We start from the raw sequence: 24,978 nt of genomic DNA, 5'->3' as shown, positions 1-24,978 counted from the left end.
AGTCGGGTACGCAATATCGCCGTTGTCTATAAGGGGTCTCCAGATAGAATTTAGTCCCATCCTTGCTCTATCCACCGCATCCGTAACATGTTTGTTCATTGACAATGCCGGCGTGAGTCGGATTCCCAAATACCTATACTCATTTACCACCTCTATCTCCTCAGTTTCTAAATACCACCTCTCACTATTCGTAAGTCTACCCCCATTTCTGAACACCATAATCTTAGATTTATTCTTAAGTTCCATCTGAGGCAGTACTGTTGTAAAGACGTGATCATTCCCTGTAAAGAGGCAGGGTGTGCATTGTATTATATGCTCTCATCGTTTCGATGGAATATTCAGTTCAGATTTGTATATGTGGTAGATTGAGGCATAGGGTGACTTATTGGGTTTGTTGGATTATTCAAACGCGTTTCGGCATTGCGCCATCTTCAGTGAGGTGTAAATCACAAACACTAGCTTAGAGTATGTTTTTGGGTCCATCTGTGTCGCCAGGGGCCGTCATGATCAATGACTTTTCGTTGTCAAATCAAACAAAGATCGAAATAGATCCAGCACAAAAATACCAAAAAGACGTAATAAAAACAATAAACTGTCCCATAATCATTAACCTTTAAGATTGAGGATGCCACAAGCCATCGAGGCGTTGGAGCGTTTGTGGATGTCATTAATTGTCACTTCAAACTTTTGAAGATGACGAGCGACGGGTCGATATTTACTTGTTGCTTCGTATGTCATTAAACATTTGAAGATGGATTCTATATTTCACTATTAGCCGCACACCTAATAACATTGAGCGCTTGTTCACAATTTCCGACAGTATAAGCGCTAGTTACAATAAAAAAATTCTCAATCAAAAACAAACCTCATTGCTGAAATACTGACGGAAGTAAAACCAGGTTTTTCTGGTTATAACAAATACCACACATTTTGCGGGTAAAATTATCAAAACAAATTCTTTTGCCCATAAAAAATAGGTGAGTTTTACCAAGGGTGATTGAGTTTTCTAACGAACCAGAAAAAAGCTAGGTCATTTTTACATTTTTGATTACGCCGGGTATAGGGATAAAATAATCAGGCTTAGCATTGCTCCTCCGGGATGTCCCTAGTATTCCTGCCTAAAGTTGTACAGATTTTATCATTTGCCCATAAAAATAGGTGGGTTTTACCAAGGGTGGTCGAGTTTTCTAACGATCCAGAACAAAACTAGATCATTGTTACATTTTTGTTACGCCGGGTATAGAGATAAAATAATCAGTCTTAGAATTGCTCCTTCGGCTAGCCCCTAGTCTTCCTGCCTACAGTTGTACAGATTTTATCTGTTGCCCATAAAAAATAGGTGGGTTTTACCCAAGAGTGCTTGAGTTTTCTAACGATCCAGAAGAAAACTAAGTCATTTTTACATTTTTGATTACGCCGAGTATAGTGATAAAATAATGAGGCTTAGCATTTCTCCTCGAAGTAGCCCCTAGTATTCCCGCCTACAATTGTACAGATTTTATCATTTGTCTATAAAAATAGGTGGGTTTTACCAAGTTGAGTTTTCTAACGATACAGAAAAAAACTAGATCATTGTTACAGTTTGGATTACGCCGAGTATAGGGATAAAATAATCAGTCTTAGTATTACTCCTTCGGCTAGCCCCTAGTATTCCTGCCTACAGTTGTACAGATTTTATCTGTTGCCTATATAAATAGGTGGCTATTACCCAAGAGTGCTTGAGTTTTCTAACGATCCAGAACAAAACTAGGTCATTTTTACATTTTTTATTACGCCGGGTATAGTGATAAATTAAACAGTCTTAGCATTGCCCCTGGAAGTAGCCCCTAGTATTTCGGCCTACAGTTGTAAAAATTTCTGTAAGGAAAGATAGATTTCTGGGTTTAATTATTTTAATAAATGACAGGAGTTATTATGTTTAACATTGTATATAAAATGATATGAAAAGAATGCCAAATTCCTCGAAAGCTTATAGAATGGAAGAGTGCTTTCTTTCTAATTTCTTCCAATAGACATAGTGTTTTGTATAAAATTTTTTTTTTTTTTTTTTTTATTCACGCGTATGACTGTTTTTTGTTGCTTTTGTTTTTGGTTAGATCAAGAAAATTTGATGTTCTGTTATTGACTCAAAAATATTGTTTGTGATTTTTTTTGTTGACAATACCAGGCTGGGGATAGGGTAAAAAAGACGAGAGTGAGGACTTATCGGAAGAACTTTTTAAGCCGTTTCACCCGAGCTTGTCCAGCAAATGAAGAGCGACGTAATAAACTATACTGTCGGACAAAAGGATAAAAACCTGCGAAGAGAACAACAAAAAAACAACTACATAAAAGAACGGTAAAACCGGATTGCGTTTATCCAGGGTCGACCTGATTTTCTGTCACAAGAAAAGAAAAATAGAAGGAAAGTCCCGATGGAAAAAAAGTGGACAATGTGGAAGAAGTGTCCAATTCTATAATCCCTCCAGTAGAACGGGAACGTTGGGTTTTAAAGGGAGAACATCTTGTTCCAAGGCTCAGGATGGTTCACTCTTCCTGATAACTCTCTTTAATTGCTAAATGGGCCCCTAGTTATCTGCCCTGTTTCATCCGTCTTTTTAACCCTTTTTTTTAATTTAATGAGAAAAATGCTCCCTAACGCTGGTTAAACCGGCTTAATCCAAGGTTTAACTGTCCACGACATTATAAAACTCTCTTTTCAAGTTTTGAACCTTTTTACCTTACATTTTCAAAACGTTTTAACACTTGTTCTGCATTTTTTTATACGTTGAAGAAAAAGCAAATTATAACTTGCTCCCAAAAACACAAAAAATAAAGAACAATAGTGCGAGTGGCGTCGGTGGCCGCAACGGTTTAGCCATTGGCAAAAAATAGCGCTCATCACTGTAAGGTAAAAGTCCCGGGTTCGAATCCAGCGGCTTTTTTTAAAACACCGGCACGCTGAGGGTTGATATGACCTCGGTTATTGCAAATCCTAGCAAAAACATAAATAAATAAAAATAATAGCGTGGCACAAATCTCCCTTCTCCTGTCCGTCAGGATATCTATCTAAAAATCGTAGAGTATCTTTCGGAAAGGTTAACCGCTGATATCTCATTTCTCTTTCTGAGAGATTTACACTTATCGTCGAGAAAAAAGCCAGTCGTCTGTTTCCACTCAAAATAAAAATGTACAGAGGAGACAGAAAGAGCCTCGAAATGCATCTACGTAAAAGTTAAAAACTTTGAAAAGCTTATGAAGTTTTTATAGTGCAGATTCCTAAAAATTGTATTTGTACGAAATGTTCTCGCAAAAGAACACTTGACAAATTGGGATTCTTACAAGATGACCAATGACTAAGTCTAAAAAAGAAAAGTATATCCAAAGTCTCTAAGCTGGAAAATCTTTATGGTACTTAGAAAAATGTTTTTGAGAGATGAAGACATAGGTGTCATACCCCTGAGATGAATTTTATATTTTATTAAAGAAGAAAAATTTTCCGGATAAACTATTAGCAAGTCAGACAACATAACTTGAATCCATAGGACTCCAAAGTGAAGAAAATAACCCAGTCAAAAAATTGCTTCAACTAGGTGTTTAGCATTGTTGTTAATTCAATTAATTAAGGTTGTATGTTGAGATAAAAAAAAAAAGCACGATATTAATTGGTCAAGTGGACCACGAAAAATAGTAAATTGTTAATGTATGGAAACAAAGTTTAAAGTGGAGATTAAAAAGATAAATATTTTGATATAAATAAATTAAATTGATTCGATTTTTCTTAGTAAATGGTTGAATGATACTACTCAGTATTGTCACAAGTAAAACCATTTTTTTATGGCATAGAGATTGCTGGTTTTTCCGCTTTATAAAGGCCATTTCAGGGTGATATCAGAACGGTCGACAGCATTTGTAAATAATTTTCCCAGAAGAGATGTCGAAAGATATCGAAGGCAATTTTTTTCTCCGGAAGGTCCCAAAGGGCAATACGAGCGGAAGTAGCTGTCCCAGCGCCTCGCCATCTCCGCAGATAGTCCTGGCAATAAATAAGGCCGGGACTTATCAAAAATCTGCCGGGGCGAAACGCGAAAAACATCTGTAGTGAATGCCGGTGGGAGCCGACAAGTCTATCTCCTTCTCTTAAGGGCACGTTTCCAACGTCTAAAAACGGAAGATTCCGTCTAAAATGTACCGCGAATTACCGTCCTCGGATTACACGAAGAATCGGTTCGCTGAAAACTCCTCGTTCCACATGCTCGGTTTCCCTCGGGTCGTGTTACCGTGCCAATCGACTATTAAAACGTTCAAACAGGTGGTCGAAACGAGGCGGACCCCACCTCCTTTGCCCGACCATCGGTGAACACTCGATGAATATTCCCTCGGTTCCTTTTTCCTCAATTTTACAATGCAATTAATCATTTCCCACGGCAAATTAAACGGTGCGCCTTTTTGGAAACAGAACCGTTAAAAATGAACTCGCAATATTTCTCTTTTTATCGGCCCTCTTTGTACAAATGTTTACTCTTTTAATGTAGGGTCGCAATAACAAATATTTCTTTTTAATTAACATATTTAATAGGCAAAGTTAAATTATCATGTTACAACATAATTTTTTTATTGTAATCTTTGAACCTCTTCTTGTTTGGTTTTATGAATTCATTTCAAATTATCGCCATTTTTGTGATTTGTTGTGAATGTACAGGAAAAACAGGCAAATATATTTAAAAACTATTAACTTACTTTAATTATTACTTGCAAACCAATCGAGAGATGTACTCAATTCAACTTGCATAAATGGTGCAAAAACAAGAACCACACTAGAACAGATAGCCAAGCAGGCAACAAAGCACTAAGCTCGAACATCATTAATTCAAAGATGGTGTTGAACTACAAAACCAACATATACATATGTAGAAAAAAAAACCAGCCTCTGCTAGGTTCAAGGATACGTGGGAGTAGAAGGCAACCAGAAAGCGGACACCCTTGAACGAAAATGGGCTGCTATATTGCTGACATGCCCCTAACCTTTCTGTGGCATAGGAACCCACACTATCAATGAGTTCCTCCAACAGGAATAAAACTAAAATGGAGAGATAGCAACAAAATAATGGACCATGAAATGGCTACTAGGGACGACATTAAAAGGATGTGTGAATTTATGATGAACTGGCATACTGGGTCTGTCTACACTCGCGGTTTTTTTTGTTTGAGTTATTCAAACGCTTTTCGGCATTACGCCATCTTCAGTGAAAAACTGTCATTTTGTCTGAGTAAGGTTTATATGGTATTGCGTCCGTCGCTTGTCGCTGGGGGCGTTGCGTTAGGGGGCGTGGTCTTCGTGCTCATTGGTCGGTCTCAGTGGCGGTTATTTCCATTGTCAGTTATTATTTTTGTGTTGTTGGTTTCTTTTTCTGGTGTTGGTTACGATGGTTTGTTCTTCTGAACGTTTTCCTTTTTTGTTATGAAGTGTTTTTAATGTTGTAAAGGTGGTTTATGAATGTGAATTTGTTTCTGCGTTTATAAGTTCTCCGTCTTTAAGTGTTATTTGTTTGTATATTTCGAGGTTGTCCAGTATGTTTAGTTTTCGTCCTTTTTGTGCGTTGTGTATTAATGTCGTGCTTGTTTCTATTGTGTTTGGTTCGTGGTTGTAGTGGCGTAATTTTATTTTCCGTCATTGTCTTTGAAGCATCTAAGATGTTCTGTGAATCAATCTCTTAATTTCCTTCCAGTCTGTCCAATGTGTGTATCCGCATTGACATGTGATGCTATAAACACAGTTGCTGTGTAGTGGGTTAGTTGTGTCTATGTTTCTTTTAAGAAGTTTATCTGTGTTATTGTTGGTCCTTAGTTCTGTTTTCGGTCCGAGTTTGAACAGATTCGTTAGTTTGTAGGTTTCTTTTCCTGTGTCTGTGAATGTTGTCCATTTGTTGTTGATTTGTGTTTCGTTTTTTCGTTGTTTTGTTTTTTAGAAGATTCTGTATGGTGTTTGTTTGGTAGCCGTTTTTTATTACAATGTTCGTTATTGTTTGTAGTTTTCGGTGTTGAGTGGGATTGTTTCTTGTCTATGTATCATGTGTCGCAGTGCTGAAAGTTTGTGTTGGTGTGGATGGTTGGATTGTGCATTTATTATTTTGTCTGTTGCAGTGGGTTTTCTGTATATTTTGAAATCGATTTCGTTATTGGTTCTGGTGAGTGTTAAGTCCAAGAAGACGATGCTGTTGTTGTTGTTTTTTATGATGAACGTAATGTTTTTGTGTATTGTGTTGAGGTCTCTGAGTGTGTTTTCTGGGCAAGAGTTGTCGGTTATGAAGAATTTGAAGAAAAATATTAGGTACAAAGAAGAAAACCAGCCTCTGCTGGGTCCAAGGACACGTGGGAGTAGAAGGCAACCAGATAGCGGACAACCTTGAACGAAAAGGGGCTGCTATATTGCTGATATGACCCTAACTTTTCTGTGGCATAGGATCCCACACTATCGATGAGTACCTCAGACAGAAGGATAAAAAGAAAATCAGGGAACAATGTGTGGTGACTGGGCTACCGCCAACGTACGTGGAGCAGCGTAACAAGGTCTAGCAGTATTTTAGGGGTATTCACGATCTTTGTGTTAACCCTGTTTACTCTGTTAGGTCGTGTTATATCGAGAAAAATAAAGACGTAGACTGGTAAGAATCGGCTAGTTAACATTGCTCAATCTAACAGGCAAGGGCCATGTTAGGTTGAAAATGAAGTCACATGGCTATCCGTTCGGGCGAACGTAACCAAGATGGCAGCCATCACTTTAACAGCTGTTTTTTGTTTACACGTATTTTTCATTTTTAAATAGGCATTAATTAATCAGACCAATACATTTCTTTTGGTATTATCTGACCTGTCCTTATACTCTCATTCATAATAGATATATCCCCTATCCAATAAAGTTGTAGGCTGTTAGACGTTAGAATACAGGTAATTTATTTAGAAATCGTGAGATGCGGTCTGGTGTGATGTAGGTTTCAGAAAAATATTTTCTTTATCGTGCCAACTTTACGATCTTTATTGAGATCATCTTCAGGGCCTCGGATTTACAAACATTGTTTAAATTTAACAAATCCATGTAGGATGTGGAAAAAAGTGAATTTATACAGTGCAAAATATATTTTATATATTCAATCAAAGTATTTCTACTCACTCAAATTGTTTGTTTTCTGTGTAATTGTGCCATTCTTGCGTGTCGTGTCGAGGGTGCCAGTGAGATTTTGCTATTTTGTGTTTATATAAGTTGGATTTTGAAGGGGTGGGAAAGGATGTCGGTATAGAAAAGACATTTTTGTATAAGGCGTCGGCTTCTTTGAGGTGAAAAGAGTCGACGAAGGGAAAAAATGTGTTGGTAATGGTTCGGCCAGATTATCCTTTCAGGATTATATAGAAAGGGATAAATAGGAAAAGGAAAGCTGAATTGTTGGGAAATTAGAGTATGTGAAAAATATTTGTTGTGTGGAATGTAGTGTGACGATATAGGTATGTTATCTGTATTGAATGTGATTAATGATATTGGCGTGGCTGCGACTGAGTTTACATGTATCTGTTCTGTAATTGATGCTGTGTTTATCTCGGTTGATATAGTTTCTAAGAAATTACGTTTATGTTTGTTTTGTTCTGTATGTAATATTTTTGGATTTTTGAAGTCGAAATTGTGTTTGTGTTCAAGATGGTGGGTAGCGAGTGCTGTAGGATTTTGCTTAGGTTTTTTGCAATCGTAGATGTGTTGCTTTACTTTCTAGTCCAGATATTGGGATGTAAGACCGATGTAAGTTGCCGGACAGTTTAAACCGTTGATTTTGTAGATTTCGTCAGATTTATTTGTTATTGGTGTGGGATCTTTAATTTTGGAACAAAGTGTTTGAATTGTTTTATAATTTTTGAAAAGTTTTTGAAGTTATCGGACGAGAGAAATTTGTTTAATTTATATGATAGGCCTTGAATAAATGGCATGGAAATGTATGCTGGTTTGTTTTTATTCGATAGACTTAATGTAGTATTATTAGTAATAGTGGATGGTGTTAGAGTTGAGTTGTATTTGTTGATTATTCTGTTAATTATGTGTTTAGGGTAGAAATTGCTATGGAGGATCTGTTTGTATATCGTTATGTTCTTGTGGTGAAATGATTCATGGTTTATGGTAATCATTCTGAGAAGTAACCCTTTGGCCGTGCTTATTATTGTATGAAGAGGATGGTGAGATGTAAAGTTGAGGTAGCGATCTGTGTTTCTTGATCTTTGATTAATGTGCCATCGTGTTGTATTATTACGAGTGTATCTAAAAATGGTATTTTTTTGTTGTTTTCGATTTCATGTGTAAATTGTAAGCGTGGGTGAAAACTATTAAATGTATGTAATATAGTTTGAATTTGATCTCTGGGAACTGCTGTCAATATATCATCTACGTATTTAGTGAGGAAGGGTAATGTTAAAGGAAGTTGTGGTATGACTGTGTTTAATAGATGTGTCATAATTATGTCTGCCTGTATCGGGCCTAGGTTCCATGGCTATACAAAATAGTTGTTTGTAAAATTGATTGTCGTATGTAAAATATCCGTTAGCACAGCAGTGTCGGATCATTGTTACAAACGTGTTCTTCGATAGAGTTTTGTGTGGCGTTATGTTGGGCCATCTTTAATAATGTTCAGTGTTGTGTCCTTTTTTCCACATCCTAAATGTATTTGTTAAACAATGTTTGTAAATCCCAGTCCCTGAAGATGATCTCAATAAAGATCGAAACGTTGGCACGATAAAACAAATGTTTTTCTGAAACCTACATCACACCAGACCGCATCTCACGATTTCTGAATAATCAGGGAACAATGGAACACACTCATTGGACACAATCCAAGAACCTCTTAACAAATTTCGGAAGAAAAGCAGTAATAGAAAGTATCAAAGGAAGCAGGCGAATCCTAACAGTATCCTTAACAGGATAGTGCAAACTAAACGGATATTTAAAGAAGAATGGTACAACCCAAGATGTGCAGATTCTTCAAAGAAGCAGAGGAGACACCAACACACCTATTAACAAATTTTGGTGCCACACTTGCTCGTAGGATGATATTCTTTGGGACGTACAAAGTGACTGTAGAAGGAATTCAACCACTGAAAGCAGTGTGCTATAGGCACAGAACGGAATATCAATATCTCTTAAAGGGCGCAGTGTATTTCACATCACGACTAATCATCTACAGTATGGTGGAGTTCAAACAATTAGTGTCACGAGCGGGAATCGAACCCGTGGATTATTCACAAGAAGTGGCTTATACGAGACCGATATTTTGAAGTGTAGAATCACCAAAAAAATGTTTAACCCGACTCCGTGACCCATCAACTTGGTCCTTCCCCTTGTTAGATAAGAAAGATAAACAATAATGTGTGGAGACAGACCCAGTAATCCCTATCCTGGTTCAACGTAAGTTTACCTACTCGCAGATCAATCCATCATCAACATTACAAAAATTGTGTGTCTGATAATTTGTTGAATCGTGAGGAGCGGTCAAGAATTAGGTAGTTTAGAAAAAACACTTTTTTCATATTTTTGCCGACGTTTCGTTCTTTATTCAGGTCATCTTCGGAGCATAAAATGTGGTACTACTTTTGTGGTGTCATATTGGTTTTGTGTGATTGGTTTTTGCGCAACCAACCAATATGACACCAAAAAAGTAGTACCACATTTTATGCCCTGAAGATGACCCGAATAAAGGTCGAAACGTAGGGGAAAAAATTAAAAAGTGTTCAGGTGCGGTGCGAACATCTGAATTGGGCTCAGTGGTTACGGGGCAGTTCTGGGATTTGCTCCCTCTGTAACCCAGATACAATCGAAAATATTACTGATTTGCTAGATGAATGTTCAATCCAGGATGAAAACCGTCGACTCCTTTTGGGCTGTTTCTGATCGCTTAGTAATACTTCGGTTAATTACTTAAATGGTGCAAACAACTGAAAAGAACTGATCCAATATGGCCGGCACGCCTGGAATTACAGATATGAATTAGTTTAAAAATTTAATTTATAACATAATGCTTTTTGTTTTCTGCATAGATTTCATTTCTTAAATAAGGATTAATGAATTACTATAATTTTCTAATTTTTCCTGTTAATTTCATTTATTATTATGTAAGTCATTTTCCATATTTTGCTTATCTGTATCGTTACTTGTTTTTTTCAAAACCAATGTTGATTTTGTATCTTCTTTTTGCTAATTTGTTTAAGCAGTCAAGAATGAGATACTTTTGAATAACTTTTATTTCATTTATTTGCCGATGTTTCGACCTTTACTCAGGTCATCTTCAGGGCGTAAAGTGTCGTGCTATTATTGTGGTGTCATATTGGTTCTGTGTGAAAGTATATAAAGCACACAACACTTTCACCCAAACCATCTGACACCACAATACTAGCACTATACGCCCTGAAGATGACCAGAATAAAGGTCGAAACGTCGGAAAAGAAATTAAATAGGTGTTTTTCATGAATAGATATTAATCAAATCCGCTTAACCTTTGTCGGTCAATAAATAATACATACACACATTTCCTTCCGATCCTCTTCAAATTATTTACAAACTGTAAATATGTTGTGTAAACATAATTAAAAATTTAAAAGTTTCATCTTTGCTCCCAAGATCAATTGGGAAGAACTTACTTAATATTTTTCTATTTTGTACCACGAAAAAAAGTCATGTTGAACCGGCCCAGAATCACTTTCGGGGTCCATCTTCTCTCTCTTTTTAAGTTATTTAATTGAATTTATATCAACCCATCATAAGCATTATAAAAAGTGTGTGTTTATTAGTGACGTGTCCATAATTTGTTGAAGTCGTGATTATTATTATTTTTATTAATTTTATGGATTCGTAAGGAGCGGTCAAGAATGAGGTAGTGCAAAAAAACACCTTTTTCATTTTTTTGCCCTCGTTTCTACTTTTATTCGGGTCATCTTCAGTGCATAAAGTGTGGTGCTATTCTTATTGTATCATATTGGGTTTGTCTTCACAACACTTTCACACTAAATATGACACCACAAGAATAACACCACGCCTTATGCCCGAAGATGACCCGAATAAAAGTCGAAACGTGAGCAAAAAAATGAAAAACGGTTTTTTGCTAAACTACCTCATTCTTAACCGCTCCTAATGAATCCTACAAACTAATAATAATAATTTTTACCCTAATAAAAAATGTTTGGTTTATCCACTCGAAAAATTTTCTTCTCTCTAGTAAAAGCTGTTTTTTCTTGTTCCACCAATAAAAGTAGTACGTTATTTGATGAGACTTTATGAGGCCCTGTTTGTCGTTTCAGCTTGTCAACAGGTTGGTGAGGGGGTGCAGGCGGTGTTCGGCCCTTCGCACCCCGTCCTCGGAGCGCACGTACACAGCATCTGCGACGCCCTCGACCTCCCGCACATCGAAGCCAGGGTCGACTTGGAACCGGCGACACGAGAGCTGTCAATCAACCTGCACCCAGCACAGTCCTTGCTCAACGCCGCCTATCAGGACGTGATGGCTTACCTCAACTGGACCAGAGTCGCCATCCTCTACGAAGAAGACTATGGTAAGTGTTAATTGACACAATTAAAAAAAAAACGGTTCACAAGTAAGAATCTAAAAATTAGAAAAACATCAGGACCAAATTTAGCTAATGGGGTAACATTAAGAAGATAAAATATGCAACATATAATTTTAAAAAATATTCCCTTAAACTCTGCCTATGTCTAATTCCATCCAAATTAGATTACGGGTGCAATGCAAACAACTCAGCTAGTACAAACATCCTAAGCATAATAGACTCGATGCAGGGCACAGGTTTACGCCTAGCTTTGGGAGCATTCAGATCTAGCTCCTTCATGTTGATGCAGGAAAAATTCCTCTTGATTATCGTAGAAAATGCTGGTTTTGAAAGTATGTGTTAAGATATTTTATATTCCTTCACATCTTTTAAACAGTTTATTTACAATCCATAGATGATGATTTAGAATGTAGAAAGAAGCACATTGCCGCCAGAATACCCACTCGACTGCATTCCATAAATGTAGAGATCCCACCACTGTGCAAAATGAGGACCAAAGCCACCTTGGATGCTACCAGTGCTTAAGATTAAAGCGGGGAACAGACCCGATGCAACGCTATGCGACGCTACCCGTTGCTACCCGACGCCTTGCCACGTTTTGGTAATGGTGTGCACATCTGTGCGTCAAGCGGACGCCATGTACAGTCACACAGCGTGTATCACAATGATCACACGCCTCTTTTGTTCTTGATTCACTAATTTGAGCAAAGCCATGTAATACATTGTTACTTAAATTTAATTGCTTTAAATAAAGGTATTCCGGTGTTTCGATAAATTTTCTGCCTAATCATCATAATTAAATAATTCTTATAAAACCTCATGAATTTTTTATCTCGTTGGATTTCGTTTACATTAAAATAAGCATGTTGTAATTTATAAAACGACAAAATTACATATACATAGTTCGAAAAAAACTCCAAAAAATATGAGTTCCGGTTCTGACCCTATTCGACGAAAATAGTGTAATTTTATGAGGAAATCCACGAAATAAATAGTTAGTTAAATTTTATGGGCAAAACCGTGTAATAAATTGTTAGTTAAATTCAATATATGAAAAAATGGTATTCTGGTGTTTTTGATCAATTTTCTACCAAAACATTAAAATTAATTTTTTTAAATAAAAACTCATAAATTTTAGATCTCGTTTAAATTGGTTTACATTAAAATAAGCATGTTGTTATTAATATAACGACAAAATTACATATACGTAGTTTGAAATAAACTGCAAAAAATATGAGTGTCCTATTCTGGCGCTACTCGACCCGTGTAATTTTATGAGCAAAACCATGAAATAAATTGTTAGTTAAATTTTATGAGCAAAACCATGAAATAAATTGTTAGTTAAATTTTATGAGCAAAACCATGAAATAAATTGTTAGTTAAATCTTATGAGCAAAACCGTGTAATAAATTGTTAGTTAAATTCATTATATGAAAAATGGTACTCCGGTGTTTTGAGCAATTTTCTACCGAAATATTAAAATTATTTTGTTTTAATAAAAACTAATCAATTTTTTATCTCGGTTAATTTGGTTTATATTAAAATAAGTATGTTGTAGTTAATATAACGGCAATAATACATATAGTTTGAAATAAAAATATGAGTGTCCTGTTCTTTTGTCATCGACTGTACTCGATTCTACTCCACGAAAATCTCGAAAGTGGGGATCGCGAAGGGTAGAGTAGGGTAGCGTTGCCTGGCATCGGGCAGATGTGCACGGGGGTAATACAATCTTATGGAAAATTGGACTTTGGATTTGCGTCGGGTAGCGTAGCGAGCAACGCCTCTTTTGTTCTTGTTTCACTATTTTAAGCAAAACCATGTAATACATTGTTACTTAAATTTAATTGTTTTAAATAAAGTTATTCCGGTGTTTCGATAAATTTTCTGCTTAACCATCATAATTTAATATATAAATAACCATCGTAAATAATTCTTATAAAAACCCATGAATTTTTTATCTCGTTGGATTTGGTTTACATTAAAATAAGCATGTTGTAATTTATATCACGACAAAATTACATATACATAGTTCGAAAAAAACTCCAAAAAATATGAGTGTCCTATTCTGACGCTATTCGACAAAAATGGTGTAATTTTATGAGCAAAACCATGAAATAAATTGTTAGTTAAATTGTATGAGCAATCCATGAAGTAAATTGTAAATATAATTTTACGAGCGAATCTATTAAATAAATAGTTAGTTAAATTTTATGAGCAAAATCGTGTTATAAAGTCTAGTTAAATTTTATGAGCAAATCCATGTAATAAGTTAGTTCAATTCATTCTATCAATAAATGATATTCCTATGTTTTGATCAATTTTCTGCCAAATCATTCAAATTAATTTTTTTAAATAAAGACGAATGAATTTTGATCTCCCTTAATTTGGTTTATATTAAAATAAGTATGTTGCAATTAATATAACGACAATTAAACATATAGTTTGAAATAAAAATATGAGGGTCCTGTTCCTTTATCTTTGACTGTACTCGATGCTACTCTACGAAAATCTCGAAAGTGGGGATCGCATAGCGTAGAGTAGGGTAGCGTTGCGTGGCATCGGGAAGATGTGCATGAGGTTAATACAATCTTATGGAAAACAATGTTAATTAACATTTAACAAACCAAGTTTAATATATAATATTTTAACTTGCACTTAAAACCATCTAGTGAAAATATTGTATTAATTATACATATATACAGGGGGTCGACCCTGGTTTACTCAAATTGACTGAAAGCAGAGTTGTCGAACGGCAAATTTGGTATATATTTTATTTATATATAATAATATATATATTTTCATTTCAGAAATATGAATGAGAAATCTAGCCATAAAAGTGACATGCCACACGTAAATAATCCTTATGTCGGTTGATGCCTTTATATTTAAAAAAAAAATCTTTACATCTGAACTGAAAAAAGGGTTTTAGTCGTGCAGATGATCATAGATGACCAGATTACAGGTCAATCCGTTTCTAAGTAAGCAGAGATAATTTTTTTAACTCTTGACAATAATCATAAGGGAACTGAACGTTAAATTTATTTTTATGCGAAAATCAAACACTACACCGTACTCAATCAATATATAAATTCACTAATACGAATTGTTTCCTGTTTCTCTCTGGACTCGTTAAGCAATGCGGGGTAGCAAAGTTGTCCAACTAACCGGACCTCGTAATTTGCGGCCAGGACGGATGCATGTTCAAATAACATGGTTAATGCCGGTCACGTTCAATTGGGTTCATATGGGGAAAACAGGGAGTCGACAACTTATAAATCTGAACGTTATCATCTCCCTGGAATAACAGATTGTTCTTTTTCCAAACATTTTATTTAGATAAAAAATATATTTTAAAGGAAATTTTAAAAATCACGATCTGACAGTGTCTCACTAAAGCGTAAATTATCTAAATATATTTACGTTTATACAAGTCTATAGCGAAATTATCTACGTAAATAATTTTCACGAAACCAATAATTAAATTTACACACAAGATAAAACTTGAATCAGCTTTTCGACTGCTTTTTCTTTGTATGTCCCTGACATCCTGCTTATTTCGATTCTCTTCCACTTCCTCATCGATAATTGATGCTTTTCATTTTAGATTCCGACTCTTACGAGGGCGCATGTAGAAATTTTTCAACAGTTCTTTGAGTGTCCTTTCCTAAAAAGTTAAAATATTCAGGGCCAGCGACTCTGTCTCAAAACCTTGCGTTTTGAAACCAACAAAAATTCTATTTAAAATTAATTCTGGAAAACAATAATTTATTTTGAATTATTCGAGCCTAAATATAGATCGATATTAAGAATAATGGTTCAGTCGTAACTACTTGAATTTCGAAGAGGTCACTAGATTCAATAAAAAAGCAAGCTTTTTGTTCAAATAATTTCACTATTAGACATAATTCACTAGTTTTAGTGGTCCGCTTGACCAATTAATATATTTCAATTAATTAAGATTTTTAGTTGAGATAAAATTGGCAAAAAGGAGGGAAAATTCAAAAGGTAGGGTTGAGATAGGAAGTTAGTGTCTGAGTGGATCAAAATCACTATAGCTCAAGTGGTAGAGCAGCGGCGTATTGAGCCGAAGATAGTGGGTTCGAATCCCGCTCGTGCCATTGACTTTTTTATCTCAACTAAAAACCTTAATTAATTGTAATATATTAATTGGTCAAGCGGACCACGAAATTAGTGAATTTAAAGATTTAAAATGAAGTATACTTCTCTAAAGCTCTCCGTGGCCATTTCATTTGTCGTCGAGAATCCAAACCGATTACACGACATTTGAAAAATGGCAAAAAGGAGGGAAAATCCAAAAGGTGGGGTTGAGATGGGAAGTTAGTGTTCAAATGGTAGAGCAGCGGTGTATCTAGGCGAAGATCGTGGGTTCGAATCCTGACTTTTTTATCTGAACTAAAAATCTTAATTAATTGAAATTAGGCATAATATGAAACTTATATTTTGAGATGGATCAACTTTCTTATTTTTGAGTTTCGAATCGAAGTTTCACCGTCCCAGATCGTAAACATTTTTAATTTATGAAAAAATATACTGAAACTATCTTATTTTCATAAATACTATAAAATTCAATATCAATAATATATTGAACTCAGTTTCCATTTATATCCAGAGTATTTTACATATTTTTATGGGTTTTCTTTCGTCTGATGACGTTTAAGTATTTTTATCGTTTTTGTTATCAATATCGCACACCTACAAAAAAAAGTGACAAGTCGAACAATTATAAAATCTCGAGTATTTAGTTTTTTAATGTATTCGGGTGTGTGTTGCTACAGGAAAAATAACAACTATTAGGTGGACTTTTAGCTACTAGGCAGCACCACGTGTCATTTTTCAATTGGCAATATCTCTAACCTGTACTGTAACCACTGGAACCATTCAGGAAAAGTGGCATATCTTAGTTCTGTGGTGATCTTTAAAGCATCGGTGTGTGGCACATTTTGGGTTACGTCAGTTTTTCATCTTTAGTGAAGGATTTTATGCTGTACCCGAGGCACTTGACAACTGAAGGTGTACTCTTAGCTACTAGGCAGCACCACGTGTCACTTTTCAATTGGCAATATCTCTAAGCTGTACTGTAACTACTGGAACCATTCACAAAAAGTGGCATATCTTAGTCGAGTTTAAAAGCATCAACAATTCACATTCTGAAAAACAATTTCAATTGTACAAATATGTTGTTCGTAATGTGAACTTAATATTGACGCCGATGATGACCTTGAAATAGGTCGAAAGTTTTGAGAAGAGGAAGAAAAATAATTGTATTCTGGGGCCGGTGACCCCTCAAAATAATATACATGAAATAAATAAAGGAAATTCTTTCTATGAAATTAAAAATAAAATGAAATAAAAATCTTGCCACAGTGTATGCAAGCAAGTCAAGCCATGAGAAAAAAAACAAGAATATTAAATAAAAATATCAAATATTAACGCAAAGTCTCTGTTTTGGAGGGAGGGGAGGTGATTGTACCAGTTGAATTACCACGACATTTCAACTTACCAAGAATCGAAGTCAGGATAGCTCAAGTGGTAGAGCAGCGGCGTATTTAGCCGAAGGTCGTTGGTTCGAATCACGCTCGTGTTACTTACTTTTTCATTTCACCCAATACCTTACATAAAGATTAGTTATTTGAAGAAAGTAATTAACATTAAATTTTATCAGCTTCTATTAAATATATAAATACTCAATTAATTATACACAATTTTTTCGAAATGAAAAATTTGTGTCACAGGCGGGATTCGAACCCACGACTTTCGGCTAAATACGCCGCTGCTCTACCACTTGAGCTACCGTGATTCCGATCGCCCATGACACAAACTTCTCATTTCGACTACCCGATTTTATTCTGCCGAAAGACGTGCGTTCGAATCCCGCCTGTGACAAAAAATTTTCATTTCGAAAAAACATTGTGTATAATTAATTGAGAAAGTAATTAACATTTAAGAAAAATAGTTAAACTTACAAGTCTCTTCTTTGATAAGGTTTTGTGTTTATGTTTTTTATAGATGTTTTATGAAATGAACTAGTTTAAATAAGTATTGGGTGAATCAATGCATATTTCGAACCATTTTTTATTTTAAGTTTTGAATAAAAAATATTAACTTATAAATTTCTCTATTTTTCCGTTATCGTTTGAAAAAAAAATCATTATTTCAATCTGAAATAGTATAATTATAATTATATTTATTCTCAAGGTAACAAAGTTAATATGTGTGTGTGTGGTTATGAGTGAATTTAGGTTGACGACAATCAGTTTTTATTTTTAGACAAAATCGCGCATTGTTTGTTTTTAAATCGTATTCTGCCCCCAGGTCTCATGAAATTGCGTGAGCTAGTCCGCTCTCCGGAAGACAGGGACGTCGAAGTGCATTTGAGGCAGGCGGACCCGAGCAATTACAGAGCGGTGCTCAAAGAGGTCAAAAGCAAGGAGATCCACAACCTCCTCGTCGACGCACGACCCGAAAATATCCGCTCATTTCTCAAAAAGGTAAAAAAGGATGAAACTCCATTGTGGTCTTCTATGACTAGGTGACTTTATATTTTGATTTGCTCAAGCGAATAAAAAAAATGGTACTATTAACAGATTAAAAAACAATCCAAAGATTGATTATTTAGAGATCGTGAGATGCGGTCTGGTGGGATGTAGGTTTAGAAAAACATTTTTTTTATTGTGCGACGTTTCGAGCTTTATTTAGATCATCTTCAGAGCCAGGGATTTACAAACGTTTATTACATTATACAATACATGTAAGATGTGAAAATGAATTTATACAATGATTTACACAAAGTAGAAATTTTAGGTTTAATCAAAGTATTTACGCCGTGTGGGAGTTTTAATGAGATATAAATTTTTTTTATGAATATATGTTTGATTTTTAAGGATTGGGGAAGAAAGTAAGTACGGAAATACATTTTTCTATGAGGAGTCGGTTTCTCTGAAATGAAAGAGACCGACAATGAGAAAAAAGGATAATGGTTTTTTTGTTCGTACTTAGTTATCTTTTCAGGATTATATTAGACGGGATTATTAACAAAAGGAAGGATAAATTGTTACTGATTTAGGCTATGTAATTTTTTTATGGCTTTATGTACTCAGCATATTAGCCAATGCCAGACAATAATGTTATGCGTATTCGTTTTGGGGGGAAGGGTAGCGTGAAAAAAAGGCCAGAGGCGACTGCGGGAATTGAACCCACGACCGCGGTGTCTACGAGCCGAGAGTCTCTCACGCTAACCACTCGGCTACCGTGGTCCGCTTGACCAATTAATATCTTACAATTAATTAAGGTTTTAAGTTGAGATAGAAAAGTCAATGGCACTAGCGGGATTCGAAAGAAAACGAGGGAAAATCCAAAAAGGTGTGGTTGAGATGATAAGTTAGTGTCCGTGTGGATAGAGCTCAAGTGGTAGAGCAGCGGAGTATCTAGCCGAAGATCGTGGGTCCGAATCCCGCTCGTGCCATTGACTTTTTTATCTCTACTAAAAACCTTAATTAATTGTACTACATTTCTATTTTGTATTCAACATTGTAATTATTCATAGTCATATCTTTTATGTATTTGTATAATTTAAACAATGTTTATAAAACCTAGCTACTGAAGATGATCTCAATAAAGTCCGAAACGTTGCCACGATAAAGGAAATGTTTTTTAAACCTACATCACACCAGACCACATCTCACGATCCCTAAATCATTACATAACGGTCACTAAATATTACACATTCCAAACATTATTGAAAATTTATGAATTTTTAGGTTATTCAGCTTCAAATGAATGACTACAAGTATCACTACCTCTTTACTAGTTTTGTAAGTTTTTTAAGTATTACTTAATCTGATATTTAGATATTTGACTTTATTTTGTGTTTTTTTTATTGTATGTAAGGATATAGAATCGTTTCATCTCGAGGATTTTAAATACAATTTTGTCAACATGACGGCCTTCAGGATGGTCGACGTGGAAGACATGGCGGTTCGGGAAGTCCTTAAAGACATGGAGAAATTCCAGCCGCACGGTCCGTCCATATTCAACAGGTCGAAAACAATCGAAGTAAGTACAAAAACGACTTAATTTAAAAAAAAACCTTACGCTATAATTTAAACCGAATCGTTTCAGTCGGAGCCTGCTCTTATGTACGACTCGGTCGTAGTCTTCGCCATAGGCCTGCAGACTTTGGAGCAGTCGCACCCTCTGTCGTTGGCGAACGTCTCCTGCGCCCTCGAAACCCCTTGGGACGGAGGACTCAGCCTGATTAATTATATAAACTCCGTAAGTTTGGATTAGCTATTAGCTCGAACGTTAATTTAAGTCGGGGGCGAAGAGCTAAATATCAGAGAAACTTCCTATCGTCCTAATTTCTCATGATCCACCAAATTCACATTACTCTAGGAAATTTGCTGAAAATAGCCTGCAAAAAAGTTTTACAAAATTTGTCTATAGAAATATTTTGAAGAACAATTCAAGCAAAGATAAAGAAAAGTCATGTAAGAAGAGAGGTAAAAAGAAACTGAAAATAGAAGAAACCTTTGAGGAAGAAAGAAAAAATTAATGTAGGGACACGAAAGAAGCATATTCATAGTTAGATGTCCGGAGAGGACAAGGAGACATTTCATAAAGAAAGAATGAACACATAACAACAACATGACAGGCAGAACTGAAAGAAATTGCAAAAAAGATACTCAGGAGCCTTCTTGCCAAATAAAAGAAAAATCCTGTCCATCTCAGGTTTGTTGATTGTCAGAAGTGATATGTTATGCGTTGTGCTTACATAATTTGCCGTGACATTTGGTACGAACAAATTCAATGGAATATAGCCTGGAGAGGTCGATGAGCTACGACGTGATCAGAGTTTAAGGATGGAATGGCAGTGCCAACAGTTAGGATAGTGGTTAGGGATGGAGAGGCATCATCAGTTTTGAAATGCCGGGAATCTTACTGAACCTACTTACAAACTGTAAGCCGGCCCCGATATTTCCCTGTCGGAGCATTAGTAAATTATTCACTATTTTTCGTGGTCAGCTTGACCAATTAATATCATTCAATTCATTAAGGTTTTAAGTTGAGATAAAAAAGTGTCACGAGCGAGATTCGAACCCATGACCTTCGGCCTGATACGCCGCAACTCTACCATTTGAGCTATTGTGACTTCGATCCCTTCGGGCAATCACTTCCCATCTTAAAAATGACAAAAAGGAGGGAAAATTCAAAAGGTGGGGTTGAGATGGGAAGTTAGAGTCGGAGTGGATCAAAGTCACGATAGCTCAAGTCGTAGAGCAGCGGCGGATCTAGCTCAAGGTCGTGGGTTCGAATCCAGTTCGTGACAGTGACTTTTTTATCTTAACTTAAAACCTTTCTTAATTAAGTAAATTATTAATTTTTTTAAAGGTTTTGACTTTTTCAGAAAAGGTCGATTAGTTCAATCATTACACAGATTCGCTACTCATAGGATATTTTTATATACATTTTTCGAAAAATCCAAATCAAACCATTGAAAAAAGTGTTAAACCCCCTTTCTAGAATGTTCAATTGAATTTTCGGTAAAAAATAACAAATCTTTTAAAAACTGCTAAATTTAAAATTTATAAAAAAACTAATGTTGCAACCTCATTAGATAATTTACTGTAGAGCTTGGCAAATTTCAAAACAACTTCTTTAATTTAATAAGCTTTCTAGCAGTATACTCTGTTATTGTTTATTTTTTTATTTTATTTTTAATTACATGCCATGCAAAATGCAGAATTTTATGCTAAGTGGGACAAAACTGGTGACGATGTGATAAAGGGGGAATTGGTTTAATGTAGCAAATCAACTTTGACCTTGGCAAAATTTATTTTCCAATTTTAAGTTAATAAAAAACCACAGAAAGAAAGAAAAATGAAACAAAAAACATAAAAAATGAGACAATAAACATAGCAAACATCTTTAGCGGAAAAAACTGACAAAAAAACCGAACCGAAGTTGTAAAAACAAACGTTAATCTAATCTAAAAATTCCAAAAAAACCAACCTAAATCCATAATCAAACAAACCAAAAAAAGAGACAATAAACACAGTGAACAACTATACAGAAAATTTTGATAAAATATATACGGACAAAAAAAACAGACGTTGTAAAAACAACTTTAACCTAGTAATAAAAAAAACTAAAGAAAACTAAAGACAAAAATCAAACAAAACACACAAAATGGGACAATAAACATCGCCTGATAATAAAAAAAAATCAAGCAAAACACAAAAATGAAACAATAAACATAGCAAAAAAACCATGACTGAAAAATTGGGCAAAATATCTGCAGACAAAAAACACACAGAAGTTGTAAAAACAAAGTCTCTCAGAAAGTTAAGCGGAGGTTTCACATCTCAATACCAAAATCAAACAAAACACAAAAATCGGAAAATATCTACAGACAAAAAAAAAACAGACGGAAATTGTAAAAACAAACATTAACCTAGTAAGAAAAAAAGTCAATACCAAAATCAAACAAAACACAAAAATGGGCAATAACCTTAGCAAACAAACTTTAGCAGAAAAATTTGACAGAATATTTTCCGAGCAAATAACCATAATTGTAGTTAGTGTAAAGTTGTAAAAACAAACTTTAACCTGATCAAAAAAACCCAAAAAAAACTCAATTCCATAATCAAACAAACCCGAAAAAGAGGCAATAAACACAGTAGTTGTTCATAGACATACATACTTATTTGACCAAATATATACAGACAAAAAAACACAGAAGTTGTAAAAAAAAACCTTAACCTAGTAATAAAAAATTAAATAACAAAATCAAACAAAACACAAAAATGGGACAATAAAAATAGCAAACAACCATAACTGAAAAATTAGGCAAAATATCTATAGACAAAAGAAAAAAATAGCAATCACACAGATGTTGTAAAAACTAACTTTTACCTAAAAAGTCTTAATTTCAAAATCAAACAAAACACAAAAATGGGACAATGACCTCGGTCAAAAAATCTACAGACAAAAGAAAACGAAAACAACCACACAGAAGTTGTAAAAACCAACTTTAGTCTAATAAAAGAACACAAGCAAAACTCAGTACCAAAATCAAACAAATCACAAAATAAGAGGCATTAACCATAGCAAACAACCATAACTGAAAAATTGGACAAAAATCTACAGACAAAAGAAAACGAACACAACCACACAGAAGTTGTAAAACACCAACTTTAACCTAATAAAAAACCCAAACAAAATTCAATATCAAAATCAAATAAAACATAAAAATGGGACAACAAACATAGCAAAAACCATAACTGAAAAATTGGGCAAAATATCTACAGCCAAACGAAAAAATAAACCCACACAGGCGTTGGAAAAACCAAATTTAACCTACTAAAAAAAAGAAAAAAATCTCAATACCAAAATCAAACCAATCACACAAAAGAGGCAATAACCATAGCAAACAACCATAACTGAAAAATTAGGCAAAATATCTACAGACAAGAGAAAAAATAACCATCACTCAGATGTAAAAACAAACTTTTACCTAAAAAATCGTTATTTCAAAATCAAACCAAAAAGAGACAATGACCATAGCAGAAAAAATGGACAAAAATTCTACAGACAAAAGAAAACGAAAACAACCACACAGAAGTTGTAAAACACCAACTTTAACCTAATAAAAGAACACAAAGAAAACTCAATAGCAAAATCAAACAAATCACTAAAAAAGAAGCAATAACCATGGTAAGCAACGATAACTGAAAAATAGGGCAAAATATCTACAGCCAAACGCAAAAAAAACCACACATGCGTTGGAAAAATCAAATTTACCCTAAGAAAAAAAAGAAAAAAAATCTCAATACCAAAATCAAACCAATCACACAAAAGAGGCAATAACCATAAAATTGGGCAAAATATCTACAGACAAAAGAAAACGAAAACAACCACACTGAAGTTGTAAAAACTTTAACCCAATAAAAGAACACAAACAAAACTCAATACCAAAATCAAACAAATCACAAAAAAGAGGCAATAACCATAGCAAACAACCGTAACTTAAAAATTGGGCAAAATATCTACAGACAAAAGAAAACGAAAACAACCACACCGAAGTTGTAAAAACTTTAACCCAATAAAAGAACACAAACAAAACTCAATACCAAAATCAAACAAATCACAAAAAAGTGGCGATATACCAACCAAACTAAATATTTTGAGGCACACGACGAAATTTATCGCACGAGTGGCGAATCAGGTATGAACATGAAAATCCTAATGTAAACGCATGTCCCTCGTGTATTTCGTCTAAAACGTCGAATTCATTTTCGTCTAAAATTGGCAGGCTTGGATATTTCCGGGCGTGTGTGCGAAGTTGAAAATAATTTTATTGGCGGGTGACGAAAAGGAGAGAAAGGCGGCCTTTATATGAAGCATTGGCAATTCGACGGTTTAGCGTGTCTGAAAAGAGGGCCTAAATGAAAAACGGCCAGTATGAATAGAGTGTAAAGGCAAATCCCATCTGCTCGGCAAAGGCCGGAAATTAAATAAACAGAACGAAATATATATCTCGGAGCGATCGTGAGGCTCGGGAGCGTGGGACGATTGGCCAACCTTCAGGAAAAATTCCCAAAATTGTTTACTGTCTCTTCAATCGAACGAACGGGAGAAGCTTCAAATTAGGAGGTCCCACACTAAACATATTTTTCGATATTTAACGAAGACATCGACTTCATAAAGTCTGGAATTTAAGAGAAATCCAAGACCACGTTCCACACTTTCAATATTTTCACATTTTGATTACACCATGTATCATTTAAAGGAAATGAAATCCCCTGGGTGAAAATCCTCTGAACATACTACTGACATAACATAATAGAAATGTAAATAAATAATAACGTCATCGTTCACCTGGGACACACAATTCGGACCCGACCTGAGGAGTGATGATAGCAAGAAGTTGGCAGGTATTAATCGGAGGATTAAACGAGCCATTTACCCGCTCAGACGCGCAGTCGGATTATGGGTTAATTAAAGCGATCCGTCAAGACAAAAGCTGTGTGATCTGCCATTTTAGTTGCAATTTTGAACCCGTCCGGAGCAACCTCGGGGAATACGACTATCCGTCTGTAGATTGAATGTCATTTTATTGTATACCAAAATTAAATATTGTAATAAGGATTATCTCATTTTTATGGTACATCTATCTGTTTTGAGTTTAAAAAACCATAGCCAAATAAGATGTGTGAAGTGTCCTAGTGGGTCGAAGTCACGATACCTCAAGTGGTAGACCAGCTGCGTATTGAGCCGAAGTTCGTGGGTTCGAATCCCGCTCGTGACACTGACTTTTTTATCTCAACTAAAAACCTTAATTAATTAAAAGGTAGTTAAAAAAGTCCTCTTAATATTTCAATTTTA

The 24,978-nt window shown here is 35.1% G+C and overlaps 1 protein-coding gene across 1 annotated transcript in view; it reads left to right on the top strand.

Annotated features, from left to right (window-relative positions):
- The window catches only part of LOC106673990 (glutamate receptor ionotropic, kainate 2-like), a 282,478-nt gene that overhangs the window by 199,531 nt on the left and 57,969 nt on the right, over positions 1-24,978 (top strand). The window contains exons 4-8 of the mRNA XM_024229005.1: positions 11,305-11,556; positions 17,908-18,083; positions 19,353-19,406; positions 19,483-19,647; positions 19,714-19,866. Coding sequence (XP_024084773.1) covers positions 11,305-11,556; positions 17,908-18,083; positions 19,353-19,406; positions 19,483-19,647; positions 19,714-19,866 — 800 coding nt within the window. The remainder of the gene's footprint in view (positions 1-11,304; positions 11,557-17,907; positions 18,084-19,352; positions 19,407-19,482; positions 19,648-19,713; positions 19,867-24,978) is intronic.

This window comes from Cimex lectularius, unplaced genomic scaffold (assembly GCF_000648675.2).
Source record: "Cimex lectularius strain Harlan isolate CLEC.00 unplaced genomic scaffold, Clec_2.1 scaffold231, whole genome shotgun sequence".
NCBI lineage: Eukaryota > Metazoa > Arthropoda > Insecta > Hemiptera > Cimicidae > Cimex > Cimex lectularius.
This window is presented reverse-complemented; position numbering and strand designations above follow the sequence as displayed.